The 15,846-nt window shown below is 44.8% G+C and overlaps 1 protein-coding gene across 1 annotated transcript in view; it reads left to right on the forward strand.

Annotated features, from left to right (window-relative positions):
• The window catches only part of LOC138569447 (properdin-like), a 349,722-nt gene that overhangs the window by 136,283 nt on the left and 197,593 nt on the right, over nt 1–15,846 (forward strand). The window contains exon 2 of the mRNA XM_069647424.1: nt 8,121–8,271. Coding sequence (XP_069503525.1) covers nt 8,121–8,271 — 151 coding nt within the window. The remainder of the gene's footprint in view (nt 1–8,120; nt 8,272–15,846) is intronic.

Consider the following 15,846-nt stretch of genomic DNA (forward strand, 5'->3'; position numbering starts at 1 on the left):
GGAAGGGTAAAATAAATGAAAACAAACCTGAAAATAAACCAAATGATTGGCCCCCCATGGCAAATGATCGCAATTTAAAAAAAAAAAAAATAAACAATAGAATAAGGAAGTTGGAAATGGATCCGTTCGCTGTGCCACATGGAATACTAGAGGATTTCATCATCTGTTCTCGACGGAAAGCTCTTTCTTGACCAAATATGATCTCATTTGCATCCAAGAATCATGGCTGTGTGAACCTCCAATATGTGAAGGGTATGAAGTCTACTTCAATCCAGCAAAAAAGGGACTGAAAGGCCGACCGTTTGCAGGCCTCTTGGTATTAAAAAAAATCGATAGCCACTTACAAATACTCAAGCACGAAGCTCCAAATCCTTACGTTCAAATATTGAAAATAGCCTCTACAACAGAAAATCAGGAGGAGATGACCAATTTGCTATTGATTAATACATACTGGAGGGAAAATATGCCAAACCCAGGGTCATACTTAAAATCTATCACGAATGCCATTGACAAGTCCATGACGGAGGAAGAAGATCAGCTCATATTACTGAATGGTGATTTAAACATCAAGCTCCTAGACAAAGGGGGCGAAATTAAAGAGATTGAAAATCTTACAGGAAAAGAAAGCCAATGGATGAAGGAAATGGGCATACGGGATATGATGATGTTAAACAGCCAAACAAATGGCGACCTCATGGGGGCCGACACTTGGCATAGTGGAAAATTGAGAGCATGCTTGGACTATTGTTTTGTGGGAAGAGATACGCTTGCCTGGATAAAATCATTTCGAGTCATCAAGCAAGCTAATAGTGACCACTCTCTTCTGGAAACTGAGCTTGCATGGGATTCAAGAGCTTTCTCAAAGGGAGGAAAAGTGATGGAAACAGAGATATCGTGGGGAAGAAACAGGCTGCGACTTAAAGATCAGATTATACCAACACTGGCGAAAAATTTCCAGGAAGCCGTAGAAAAGGGCGAGGAGGTGGTCGATTATAAATGGCTGTTTAAAGCTTATGAGGTTAAGAACGATTCATCTAAACTGAAGCAGGTCAAAAGGAAACACGCCTTTAATGAATTTGTAGTCGCCAGACGAAAAAGATACAGAGCTGACCTCAGGCGTATAAAAAAGTCTCATAGCCTAGACAAATGCGAATTGGAAAGAAAATGCCGACAAACCTACAAGAATTGGCTGCAATCAACCAGATACCAAAGAACTCAAAGAGACGTGGAACAAATGATGGCAGCCTTAGCAACAAATAATACAAAAAGTACCTGTGATCTAATTAACAACAGAGATTCTAATCAATCGGCCATAGGTATTAACCAAGTCTCTGAGAAAAACTGGTTCGACCACTATACTGCCCTGTTCAAAGGAAAAAATGAGGAAAAAGTAGTTGATAAAAGAACAGGAAACGCTACCTGGTCATTGAACTTCGATAGAGAAGACATTCAAATACTGATCAACAAATTAAGCTCTTCCAGGGCTGCCGGTCCAGACGGCGTCTCCAACAAAATGTTAAAAGAAAACATGGAAGGCTGGTCAGACCTAATTTACGCACTTTTCAAACAAGTAGCGAGAACCAAACAAATTCCAACTACATGGACGGAGGCCTACATCGTGCCTATTTTTAAAAAAGGTGACTGCGGCAATCCTAGAAATTACAGGCCGATTGCGCTACTAGACTCCATTGGCAAGCTCTTCGCCTCCATCCTCTTACAGGATTTAAAGAACTGGGCAGCTCAAGCCGGAATCTTGGACGAGAGACAAACTGCTTTCGTGAGTGGAGTGGGCACCTGCCTTAACCTGTTCCTGATCAATATATTAAAAGCAAAGGCCCTAAAAGGAAAAACAACGATCTACTTGGCCTTTATAGATCTCGAACAGGCGTTCGATGGAATAAATAGAGAACGGCTGTGGGCAAAACTGAGGAATTGGGGATGCCCTGTGGACCTATTGGAGGCAATCCAGGCACTGTATACCGATACCTCGATCCAGGTTCAAATTACTGCAAATGGAGGTCTATCAAGGCGGATCAAGACATCCCGAGGCATCAAGCAGGGATGTGCCCTCGCCCCTTTTCTCTTCATACTCTATATGGCTGATATGAAGTCTTCACAAGATCAGATCCGGGCCTTCCCACCGAAGGTAAATGGCATAGAGATACCATGGATGCTATATGCGGATGACGCAGTGTTCATAGACCAGACGATGATAGGGCTTCAGCGCAGGATTGAGGCTTTTAATGACTATCTTAAAGCCAATGACATGAAAGTAAACGCAAAAAAATCTATGATTTTGACTATGAAATCAAGCCGCGGAAAGAAATTAGCAGGGAAAATACAGACTTGGTCATTGGAAAAAGAAAAACTGGCAGTAGTCGATACTACGATCTACCTCGGGATAAGAATTAATAGGAACTGCAATGAGCAGGCCCATTATACCCTGATCAGAGAAAAACTAAAAAGTCTGGTTAACAAAGGGCTACTTCTACATCGTAGATACGGGAAATTTTCTCTGTTGCCGATTACAACCTTCTATAAGCAAAAGGTAGTGGCCGTCATTACATATGGAGCCGAGGCCCTTATAGCCCTAAGATGGGAGGTCTGGAACCTATGCGAAGCCTATTTCTGGCGAAAGATCTTGCGCCTTCCAAATTCGCTACCCTTGGAACTTATAAGATCGGAACTAAGACTGCAATCCATCACTTCAATCACGACGTGGAAATCACTATCGCTTTATAGAAAGTGTATTTTGGACAATCCACCCGTGCCATTCAGAATCCTAGCAAAGCCAGGGGTTTCCAGTAGTGATTCAATTCTCCAAGACTGGAAAATGAGATGTGACGAAACTTTAAAATACCTGGCGATCTCTGAAGACACCCTGAAAAATAACCCAGATAAGGCTAAAAGAACAAATCGGGAAAAAGACTGGGAGGAAACACAGGAAAAGAAATTAACACGAGACCTATGTCATAATGTCATCTGGGAACGCAAAGCTCTGAACATGTTACCTCCATATCTGATGAAATTTCCCTCACAGCACTACCAAGATCTGCTTATGCGCTATAGATTTAACATCTGGCACTCGAGAGAAATAAGGTGGCGAAGAAGGAAAATTGACAAATCACTAGCATACTGTAGATTTTGCAGAAAGAAGGACCAACTGGAAACTATAAGGCATGTGATGCTAACTTGTCCGAACCTGATATTGAATCGCCTGATGTACATGGGAAATTATACGAGCCTGACCTCGGAGGAGAACGAAGAAGAGTATTGGGAAAGGCTCATCACAGCTGAGAAAGTGGGCCGTACTTTGGACGCATTGAAATTTGTTGAATCCTTAAAACTGGAGCAGGAGGAGGGGGAGTCTGAGGTGGACGCCACCCAAACAACTGGTGATTCTGGCCTAGGGGCGATCATTTAGGGATTTTGAACTTGAACCTAATTTGGGGGGCCTCCACCTCTTTGAGGAGGGATTGTTAAAGGAATGTTAAAGGTTTAACTTTGTTTAACCAATAAAACAAAAAAAATATATATATATTGGTGCATCTTTATGAAAGTGATCTACAAGGCAATGCTGTCATATACTCTGAGTGCAGCTGCATGAAAGTAATTTACAGTGGTAACTGAGCAGAGACCGGTCCCGTTTCATGAAAGTGATGTACAGTGGCAATACTGGCATGTTTTGTGCATGTGATATCATAGTGATTTACAGTATGATTGCCAGCCATTTTTATGGCTGCCGCTTCACAAACGTGATTTACAGTGGCAATGCTGACATATTAAGTGGCCACAGACATCCTGAAAAAAAAGGTTGTAAAATGCTCATGTTTACTGTTACTGGTGACCTAGCATCCATTGAATTATTTCCTATGTTACCTTAGAGAAACACAAGTGTACGAAATGGCTTTTTATCCCATTTCCTTCCAAATTCTGCTGTAAAATGCACCATTTCGAACAATTATTTATACAAACTTATTTAGTGGGAAAACCACCCTATCCCTTCATCGTTATGCTCACTATCTTTCAATAATTTCGGGATGATGTTAATATCCCTCCACTCAAAATATGAATGTGCCACCACTGAACTTGAATTGTTTACAATGCTCATGCCCCCTCAGGAACCACTTGCCCCTTGCATCAAAGCAGCCCCTGCCACCGGTGAGGAGGCCAAATACCCATTATTATTCAACGCAGAGCAAAAGCCTCTTGAAGAAGTCAATTGGTCCAATTCGTTTAGAGCAACTTTTAGACCTCCACCGTCTAACTAATTATGCAGTAATGCACCTCTCCGAAGGCCAATTGTAAGGTCAACTGCAGTCATCTCCGATAACAATTTGGAATATATTTGAAATGTATCATGCTGTTTGTGTAGTTGTATGCTCTGCTCATGAAAAATCACACACATCCCATGTTTGCACATCTAAACATTCAATCAGGAGTCAGTATGTTTCTAACACGGAGCCTCTCGGTCTGTGCAGATATGCGCAGTGTGAATTTAGTTTGGTGCAAAACCATGACAGACTTCTGATATGCAGTTATTATGGTGAAACTTACATGGAAGCAGGCTGTACCATCTGTTAATGGGCTGACCTTATAGTAAAATTGTCGGAAGGAACAGAGGGCATTACTGGGGACAGCAAACAGTTACCAGATGGTAGAGACCCCCTCAGATCCATCGTCACCATTACCACTCACTTATGGCACAAACGGTTTGTGAGAGAGGGGATACTAACTATCATAGGTGTTAAAAAATGAGGAGAACCAAGCGGACAGATGTAGAGAATGAAGCCTGCGCACACTGGGCTGCACTGTTTAGGAGTGCCGGGCCAGCCTGAAAAAGTGCACTGGATCTGCGAGCCAGAGTAGCCAAAACTAGCCCAAACTCGTGCCCCGGAGAGTGGAGTGGTAGGCGGAGGGGATGGAGCCGAAACTGGTGCTGTGACACTGAGCAGGTGAGAAGGCTGTGAAAGAGTGGTGTGGCCGGCAGGAGAGGGGATGAGGAGAGGGGATGAGACGAGTGTGGAGCTCTCGAGTGGAGTGGCAAGGAAGCGGTAAGAGGAATGGGGCAAAGAAGAGCAGGCACAGAGGCCATTGGGCTGGCAGCAAAGGGAGAATTTCAAAGGTGGACCCCGAGCAATCGAGCTTGCAAGGTGGCAGGCCCTACTATCACGCTGGTGGGAATGCAGAGTCCGGGTATGGAAGAACAGGGCAGTGGGAAAGGAAGATGAATGCCACATCAGAACACAGGAGGGCAGGCAACAGGGATGATTGATGGAGAATTCTGCCGGCGTTCTCTGCATCCTGATTGGCCCAGCGCAAATGCAAGACTAAAGTGAGTGTTAGCACATGTTTGTCTCTATGGGATTCCTGTGCTGCGAAAAGGATCTGGTTGAATTGGCCAGACACCACCAGAGCAGTTTGTAGCCAACTTGGTGCCCAGGGAGAAACACTAGAATGCGCCATTGCCACCCCCTGATTGGCACACGCCACTCCCAAACTACACCTCTGTGGTCTGGCACAAAACCCCTCCTATTTGCCATGGACTACTGTCTACCTGGTGATACACAATGAACCCTGCTTTCCTAATCAAGCTGCCAAGTCACATTGAGGTGCTGTCTGGTGTGGGCTAGGCAGTTGTTGACTTGTTAAGAAAACGAAAAGAGCTTTGATGCTGAACGGATGCATTTAGTCCATGTACCAAACCAGTCACTAGAATTGTTAAACCGTATTCGTATAATACCTCCTTGTTATGAATATTGGCCTAAACCCATTTGCGTTGCACGGAAAACTGCATCTGAAATATTTTGATATTCGATCAACTTCGCCGCCATTTTAAGAATCGTCCGCCATTCTGATTTCAACTCTTGTTTCTATGTTCTAAAATGGTGGACTGTGTTTTCGACTTGCAACTGAGCTGAACGACCTTTGAGTTTTGTTAATGTTTGGGCTGACCGAGAGCACACTGTTTGTTCAATGCAAAGAAACCTTGTGACTTGAATGAACCCCAATCCAAGTGTTTGCGCTCACACGCCTCATCCTCATATAAACAACGAGACAATGTAGAACATACTCAGATAGTGTGTTTTTCCTGAACTGCATTGTAGCGATTCTTAGAGCAAGGCTTACTGTGTATCAGAAAACCAACAGCATCATTGTAACTTCATGGACATGCAAACTTGTTTAATCCGTTGTACAATATTGTAATATTTGTCCTATGAACTGGGCATGAACTCTAGCATGTAACTTATTACTTTGGAGAGGGGCTGGACAATGCGTGTAAAACTGTATACAAAGGACCGTGTTAAGATGTCCGGCACTCTCACCCCTCACTGTGTCTGCTGGTACACACTGCAAGGTGTTGGGAGCCAGATAGCTATATGGTTGATTTGACTCTGTACAGAAATAAAAAGATACTTGTATCATTTTAACCCGTGATTGGCGTATTTCATTTTGTGGTACTAAGCCTCGATATTTCTTTGTTCTTTGAGAATACCTAAAAAGTAATATAAAAAAAAAGTGTTGGTGTGTCAAATAAAAAGAAAGGAAAATAAATAACCATTTAAAACTGTTTCTGTGTGGCACGTTCATTCTCTTGGAAGAATGCAAAGGTTTGGTCAGCTAACTGATACTTGTCCTGGCCTTCAGAATAAAAATGCCCCATGTTCAGTTCTTAACACTGAAATATTAGGCACATACTGTGTGAAGAGACATCACTTATAAATAACCCCCACTTTACAGGCACTCCTAACACAAAGTGCAAGGGGCACAGGGCGTGTGTCTCCAGCGCCTTTGTTCTCGATATGCATTCCTTGTTTGGAACAAAGGAATGCTTAACTTTTTCTCCGGTGGCTCAGAGGCAGCTGTCTGGGTGTGCCCCTTCCTGCAGCCCTCCCCCTGAGCTATTTAGGAGTGCTCCCCAGGCAGTCGCCCGCTTCGCCCACCCCAAGAAAGAGGTCTGTACACCACTAGCACTGTAGGTTTCCGGAGAGGGAGATCAGGGGATCAGGGGATCTTGGGGGGTGGGGAGGGGTTATTGGAGGACATTCTTTATTCTCTAATCGCTTTGCAGGCTGCACACTTCTGCATTAATTTTCAGTTTTCTTTAGCCTTTTCCAAGTATGGTCCCTAAAGTAACAAAATTGTGCAAAATATGCATTGTTGTATTGAATAATTTTGTAGTATGATGACACCTTTCCATCTGACCACTTCGTAGAGGTTGAGGCAGGTTCCTTGCGAGGTCTTTGGAATTGAATGGATGAAGAGGATGATTAGACCCTAAACTCTGTTAAATCAAACAGATTTAGTATACATAGCTCCTTGAAATGATTACCAGTCACACCAGCGCCCTACATATGGATACAATGGGCCTCATTACGACCCTAGCGCTAATGGGTTAACGGCGCCGTAAAAGGCTGCGGCGCCGTTAACCCATTAGCGCCTTACTACGAGCTCCCTTTGCGGGACCCGACCTTAACCGCTGGTCTACACCAGCCGTTAAAGTAGGGACCCGCAAAGGGACCTTGGTGCTAAGTACGGTGCCACAATTTGCGGTACCGTACTTAGCGCCTTCCCCAGTCCCATTGAGCCCTATGGGGCAAAAATGGGAATGAGGAAGGGCCAATGTTCAATGGGGAATTACCGCCCCGCTAACCTTGGAATGGGGTGGTAATTCCCCATTGAACATTGGCGGACTTGTTACGATACCGGCACCAACCATGGTGCTAATAGCGCCATGGTTTAGCGCCAGTATCGTAATGAGGGCCAATATTATACACATCTCCTCCTAATTGATCAAATGTTCCATACATTGTCCTAGAATGGATGAAATATACACTGGGTCCTGCTTGAACAGATCGAATATAGCACACACCACAAATTACATGTGTCAGTACGCATTCTGGAAACAACTAGATTCACTTCAGTAGACCAATGGTGTCCCACCTGCCCTTCCTGCTGCACATGGCAGAGCAGGCACCTGGAGGGCTTCTTATATTATAGGGATGTTGGCTGATGATACAGTGGTGTCATCCCTTGGTCCAAACACCTTCTAAGCCTCTGATCATGTTGGCACCAGTTGGCCACCCAACAGTAAAGCCTCTGCTTCTTCCCTTTTTCAGTCTCTGAGTGCGCATCGTGCTATGAGGCTTTTGATGATGCCACTGGAAGCTGCCTCGACTTCATCGGGGACGACGTGCCGCAGGACGACTGCTGCGTGAACCCAAAGTATGGCTTCAAGCTTGATGAGCTCTCCCCCTGTGAAGCTTGCCAGTAAGTGTGTTTGTAAATTGGAGGTGAAGTGTGTTGGAGGGGTCCAGAAATCTGGATGGAAAACTGGTTAATTATACAGTAGGCAGTGACTGAAGCAGCAGCCATATTTAGTGTTGGCAACATTGAAAGACAAGAAGGGGAACACTAAGGAACTAACTTTTTCTTCTTAGCGGAACGAGGACGTATTCCATAATTTATTAGGCAAACTCAGAGGGATGAGTGGCTGTTGAAGAACGCTTTATATGACTTGCAGGCAGAGGCATTGCTGGAAGGGGGGAGGTGCCTGACGGGGCTATAGCCCTGGGTCTTTTGGTTGCAGCCCATGATAGAAGCTCAGGGGCTACAACCAAAAGGCTAGCTAACCCAGAGTCCCGACAGTCCCGATATTAGCGTATCCATGGATCGTTTCCAGACCTAGCAACACCCCTGCTTGCAGGTCACAAGTTTGAAGACCATGGCGAACGTAAGGCCTCACTACTACTTCACAACACTCACTGGAGCATCTTACACCAATAACATACTTAAAGTGAATGTCGGGAAGTGGTGGTGTGGCGTGAGTTAAGGCTTGATTCATTGCAGCATGCACTTTATCTGTGTTAGAGAAATAGTTGTTTTTGACCGAGTGTTTTTACCTTAGACCTGGCATACACATATGTATGAATGTATACAGAATTCTGTAAAGATACCTGTGCATTAGGGACAGGACATGCGCACGACCAAGTGCACACAGTCACCCTTACAGTGAGGTCCAGTAATCCCTCTTCTAAACCCAGCAAGTCTCTCAAACATTGGGGGTCATTACGACCTGGGCGCAATACTGGGCACCGGTAATGACACCGGTGCCGGTAATCCCTTTGCGCCCTATTCCGAGGTCCCTTTGCGGGTCCTCCCTTAACGCATGGTTTTACCAGGCGTTATGGACGAACCCCCAAAGGGATACTGGGGTCAATAACGGTACCGCAATTTGCGGTACCGTTATTGCTGCCTTCCCCCTTCCCATTGAGCCCTATGGGGGCTCAAATGGGAATGGGGAATGGCTCTGGTGAATGGGGAATTATCGGTCCCGCCGACCTCGGACTGGACCGGTAATTACTCCCTTCACCAGACCGGAGTCAAACCGATTTTGGAGGCAGCCATGGCGCTAATAGCGCCATGGCTACCTCCAAACTCTGAATGAGGGCCATTATCTCTGAAATGAGAAGCAGGCCATTGTATCCTGACATCCCAATCCTGGCTGTCTGATTGAGTACCCATGGTTACTGGTTGGAAAGACTTCAATGGAGTTACCTTCCACTAAATACAGGATTTGGTTAAATACCTTTGCAATAACGCCTAGGGTATCTCAGGGCGGGCTTTCAGGTATAGTCAACCTAAGGTGGATGTAAACATTGAAAAATCCCCCAAATATTTCTTTAAAGAGAAATTAAAGCACTGACCTTCAATACAGCAGAGAAACGTTAACATGGGAACATTGGAATTGGGTGAGGAAGTCGGCATCTCAGATGCCACTCTCACCACCTTCCTATGTAATGAATGAGAGAGTCCGTATGAACCCCTGTCTGCTTTAAAAACATGTGCAGTGGTGGTGTGAACCACCGATGTACATGATCTAATTCCATCAACTCATTGAAGGTGTATATGGACATAAAGAATGTCTTCAAAGGTTCCCATTGGCGGAGGCAGCATTTCTGGAATACCTTCAGAGGCACTCTAGAAATACCACCTCAGTTAGGGGTAAACTCTAAATAAAGCAGACTGAAGAAATACAACTAGTAGATGTGGTATTTTCCAGTGGTAGTATTTCGATAAAAAGTCCTTCCCAACTCTAACCGAGGCCCATAATAATACAATTATAGAGCCATTTTATCACAGATGTATTGTTCAAATATTAACATCTGTGGTCATTCTTATTTTCCTATAATGCTGTTTGATTTTATGACATGCAGGCAGCCAGATAGCCCTCATTGGTGCTGTGTGTTCCCTTTGCCTTTCTCACAGGGGTAGTTACAAAGATTACTACAAGAGTATACCAAACAAAAAATAATCTTCTATCAGAAAATAATGTATATGCAATGTACGAGGGGACCCTTCTACCACTTTCAGTGTCCTCATTGCAATAGCTCTGTAAGAAAAGGAGGGGAGACGTTACTGGATGAGACATGCACAAAGCCTGTGTACAAACCCCATCTGTTTATTGTACTGTGATAATTATTCTTAATATTTACTTGATGACTTGTTACATTCTAGGTACCAATGTTTTGCTGTGTTACCTGTACTGTACTCTGTTGCTCCAGAGCTGCGTTCACAAAATAACAATATATGTTATGTTATCGGTACTTATATAGCGCACCGTCACCAACGGAATTGGTCCCCAGGCGCTCTGGTGGATCTGTAAACAAGAAGGTGGGATGGGTTAGTGAGGTAAAGCGGGAGAAGGATAGTGAGAGGAGTGGTGTACTGGTGGCAGCTTCAACTCGGAAGACACCGGGTGCTGAGCTTTGGTGCGAGTATTGGATCGGTGTCCGTCCGCGTATGCTGTTGGTGCGGCTTATGTGTTGTTGCAGTGTAGTGAAGTGCGTGCGGCTTGTTGTGCGAGAGATGGTTGTGTGAGTTTTTTAAGTATGCAGAGAGTTTGAGTTTATATCGGTTAGTGGGTTATGTGACATTAATTAACATGCAAGCATTCACAGTTCTGTCTAAGTGTGGCACTTGCTGACATACATTATTCCGTCAGAGTGTGGCACTCACCGGTCCTCACAATACCATCCAGATACGGCACAGGCCAGTGCCCACAACTCCATCCAAGTTCGGGACATGCTGACATTCTCAATTCCCTTTAAGTGTAGTGCTTGGTAATCTTCATAAATCCATCTAGATGTGGCACTCGCTAACCTTCACTATACTGTCCAGATGCGACGCAGTGCGAAGCTAGGAAATCCGCTTAAGGTTGGCATATGCTACGAATCGAGATCCGTCTAGGTGTGGCACATGCTAACATTCACAATCCTGTCTAGATACGGCGCAGGCTAATGTTCTCAAATTCTAAGTGTGGCACATGCTAACATTCAAAATCCTGTCTAGATACGGCGCAGGCTAATGTTCTCAAATTCTAAGTGTGGCACATGCTAACATTCACAATCCTGTCTAGATACGGCGCAGGCTAATGTTCTCAAATTCTAAGTGTGGCACATGCTAATATCTACAGTTCCATCTAAGTATGCTGCTTGCTAATACTCGTAATCCCATCTAGAAGTGAGGCAAATCTAGGAGTTCTAACTAGGTGTGGCACATATCATCATTCATATTTTTAACATTTCGATTGGAGTTCTATCAAGTGTGGTGTGTGCTAAGCCTTCCTAATTCCATCCAAGTAGGCAGATGCTGGCATTTACAATCCTATCCAGATGTGACGCAGGCTAGCGTCCCCAGTGCCCTGCAGGTGTGACAGTTGTTAACATTGACTAGTATGTTAGGATGCAGTGCAAGGCAACATTTCAAACACTGTCATGGTTGAAATCCGGCTGGTGGTCACACAACTTTCTAAGTATGCATGGGCTAAGTCTATGGCAGTCTATGTTATGGGCAGATAAGGTAAGGTAGAGTGGCGGGGGCTTTCTGGTGTAGAGTAATTGCTCTACACCCCACCCATGCCACACTTACAGATTTTGTTGGTGTCTGTTAGCTTCTGACTTCATTGGCTGCCCCTGCTGACACCTGCAGACACTTTCTGGAGCCGCCTCTGTTGGAGCCGCCCTTTGCCTTGGGGCCCTTAGCCTCAGGGGCTGCCGTGCAGAGGGCTTCCCTGGGAGGGTTGGTTATGGGATGAGGGTGATCCAATCACTGCCCGTGGGCTGGAGGGGGAGAATCCAGGAAATGGTGGCCGGGGCACATAGGGGTTCCAAAACACTTTTTAAAGTGTTTTTTTTTTCCAAAATGGGGGCCGCGCACCGCAGCTCCACTCACCTGCCTCTTCTGGGGGAAATGGAGCCGGTGGCAGTGAGCGAGCGTTGGGTCCACATGCTGCATGCTAGGCAGCCAATCACTGCCGTGGGCGGGATGGGAGGCGGGCTGGAGGGGGTGAATCCACAAAATGGTGGCCGGGGCACATAGGGGTTCCAAAATACTTTTTAAAGTGTTTTTTTTTCTCAAAATGGGGGCTGCACACCGCAGCTCCACTCACTGGCCTTTTCTGGGGGAATCATCTTAATAACCTGTGGTGTTGATGGATGCAGGTCGGAAGTACATAGTTCCTATGTGCCAATCTACTTTCTATGGGCTTGGTGGAAGGACTTTGGAGTTGGTATCCATAAGGAAGAAGGTAAGATCTGATAAATCGCCTTGGGTCTGGTTAGCTGCTCATGCGGTCGTGTGTGATAGGGCTAAGGAGGAGAGCTTACTCGTGGCTCAATTAATATAGAGGTGCTAAAGGCAAATCTTATGGTGGCCATCTGTGGGAAATTTGTAAGTGTAGTGTAAGGTGGTAGGAGGTTAATCGAGGGAAGTGCGAAGTAGGGATTACAAGTCAAAACAATATGCAACCCTCCCCCCTTGCACTCTCCCTTTCTGGACAGGTCCCATTTACCTCATTTGCACTGCCACTGTCAAAATCTCCCTATCACTCTCTCGCTCTCTTTCCCTCTCTCTCTCTCTCCCTCTCTCTCTCTCTCTCTCTCTCTCTCTTTCTCTCTCTCTCTCTCTCTCTCTCTTTCTCTGCCTCTCTCATGCAGTGTACCCTATGTGTAGCAAAACAAGTATCTGATGACCAAAAGGCAGCAGTCTGGAATCTCCACTCATTACCATATGTTAAGGGTTATAGGAGGCAAGAAAGTTTGGTTCAGAGAAAGGGCTGCTTGAAATGTGAGTACTGCAGCCAAAATGTAATCTTCTTTAGTAGGTTGGCGGGCTGAGAGGCGCCTTAGACATGCCCATGGGCTGTGCTCAGTAGTTTCAGGCCAACACCTGATGCGGACAGAGTAAGGCGTTCATCAGGCAGTCTGGGCAGGTGCCAGGATCCCAGCTCATTTCTCTCCGAGATCTAGGCTTCTGTCTTGCACAAGCCCTAATCTCCTCTGACAGCGGGCCCACAGCCATAGACCAAAATGAAATTTCCACCACCTACACCGGCCAAGACTCCCTAGGTGGTGTTAAGGCAGCACCAGAACTATGGTTTCATAGCGATGGTGCAACCCTGAAGGAGATTTTCACAATGGAATGAGAAGCAGAACAAATAGACTGGGAGTTTGTATTCCCGGAAGTGCCCCTTGAAGCTGGCTTCACCATCCCTTGGCCTAATGGGGGCTTGTCGGCTGCAGGGAGGCTTAGATAATCTGCTTTGCTCAGTAACACAAGTGTAATGTTCTTACTCTAAACAATCATTAGAAATTGAGATTGTAACATTTTTAAAACATCCAGTTTACAATGTTGAGGCTTAGAGGGCAATGTGGTGTCCGCGGACATCAGATGCGCCCGCTGATTGGATGGTGAAAAACGTGAAGTGCGTCAGATTTTTGGAAACGCCTGCCATCTTGGATTTGCGGACAGCGGCCGGTGTCCGCGGACATCGCAGTAAAATCATATTAAAAAACACAACATTGCACTTGTCAAACTAATCAAATAATCTCTGGGGAGGTGATGGGTGATGAGGAGGGGATGGGATACGGCTGCAAGAAGCAAAACAACCAGGTGTTTTTTGCAGAGAAAGTCAGCGAACAGTCCGGATGTTCGTGAACCGTCCTGAGAAGTTCGTGGACACCTCAGCATTACAGGATTGGTCAAAAGCAGTTCTTGGATTACTTATAACTTTGGCGCCACTTAATGAAACTGCATGACATTTTTTGTGGGATTCTGTCAAGAGGGGGCAAAATTAAAGGGGGGGTCCCAAAATAATGTAAAGGCTTATAAACGAGGTGCCATTTGACGAATCTACACAAAGGTTTGCAAAAAGATTAAAGATCTAGATATAAATGTTTTCATAAAGTCTGAATGGATTTTGTCAAGTGGGGGCTCGGTTATATGACGATCGTATGTGTAGACATTTGACACTTTTGAAAAAATAAAACATGGGTGGATTTCAACCAAACTTGTGTGAGGAGCATTGGCAAGGCTGAAAGCATGGTTTTGAACATGTGCCCATGTTTTATTTTTTGGCGAGTGTCATAATGTAGGTACACAAAATAGTGATATACCTTTGGTGACTGAGGTGTAGCCTGTGGCTATGGGCAGTGGCCAGATTGTCCGGGCCATGGGATAAAGTCATGATCCGGAAAATCTGGCTACTGGCCATGACCACGAGAGACAAAACATGGGGTTAAAGTGGCCATGTCCACCTGGGACTGGCTTTGTGGTAAAGTTATCTGAAATTGGGATAGTTTTGAAAGGGAAGAAAAATGTGGTAATATGTTCATAGGGTTCTCTTTTCGCCTTCTGCAGGCTGCCATGGAAAGCGAAGAGGGGCCCTGTATGGAACCCTGCCTTCCCTTTCCATGGTGGGCGTCTTGGAAAAGGATTTTCCTTTGTACACCGGGACGCCGGAGTCGCCTGGTGTAGGAAGAAAAATTCTTTTTTTTTAACCCCGGATTACCGATTTGGGAACCTACGGTGCTAATGGCCTTCATCCCCTATTACAGGGGCTGGAATGGGGGGATAATGGTCCAGAGATTCTCGTTATCCACCCTTGCTTCGCTTGGGCTGAAAGTTGGGCTGCCGTGCCGGTATCCACTGTTCCAGTCCCTGGAACCGAGGATGAACGCCACAATATTTCCATTAGCGTAACACAAAATGCAAATGGAAATGTTGGAAAATCTGATTGAGTCTATGTACTTTACTGAGAAATATAAAGTAGAATAATGAGTAGGAATAGGTGTTTGAGCTGTGAAGGGGAATTTTGAAGTTGAAAGTTACTAGATCAGTAGAAAATGCAGTTCCGAACTGTCCGTGAAGCATAGATCTTACCGTGAAGTGCGGACGGGTTCTCGGACACGTCATCATGCCGCGCACCAGCACTGTCTGGAAGGTCCGCAATGAAGTCAGATGTTCGTAGACGTCTATGGATGCAAAACTAGTTGAAATAGTTGCAAAAAGTGTATAGAAGTGTTAAAAATGATTCTAGAAGGTGGGAAATGACAGAGTTTTAAAGTCACACTTTGTAAATTGGACACAAATATTTCTATATTGGGTAAGTATGATATTAGTAAGTTGTAGGAACATAGCATGCACTGGTAAAAACCCATGAAATTCACTGGAAAAAACTTTGTTAAAGGGACGTTATGGTTAAGTTGGACTAATAAAAACCTATGAAATTCATTGAAAATACTTTGTTAAAGGGACGTTATGGTTAAGTTGCACTAATAAAAACCTATGAAATTCAATGAAAAAACTTTGTTAAGGGGACGTTATGGTTAATACTAATAAAAATCTTTGAAATTCAATGAAACAACGTTGTTAAAGTGACGTTATCAATGACATTTGTGGTGTCATCTTTGATGTCTTAGAAGTGCACGGTGGTGGCGCAAGTTATGGTTGCTTAGTTTACCATAACTGACGAATTTCTGATGTTTTTCGGTTTTACTTGTAACC

Source organism: Ambystoma mexicanum, chromosome 2q (genome assembly GCF_040938575.1).
Source record: "Ambystoma mexicanum isolate Mex_15411 chromosome 2q, UKY_AmexF1_1, whole genome shotgun sequence".
In the NCBI taxonomy this organism is placed as follows: domain Eukaryota; kingdom Metazoa; phylum Chordata; class Amphibia; order Caudata; family Ambystomatidae; genus Ambystoma; species Ambystoma mexicanum.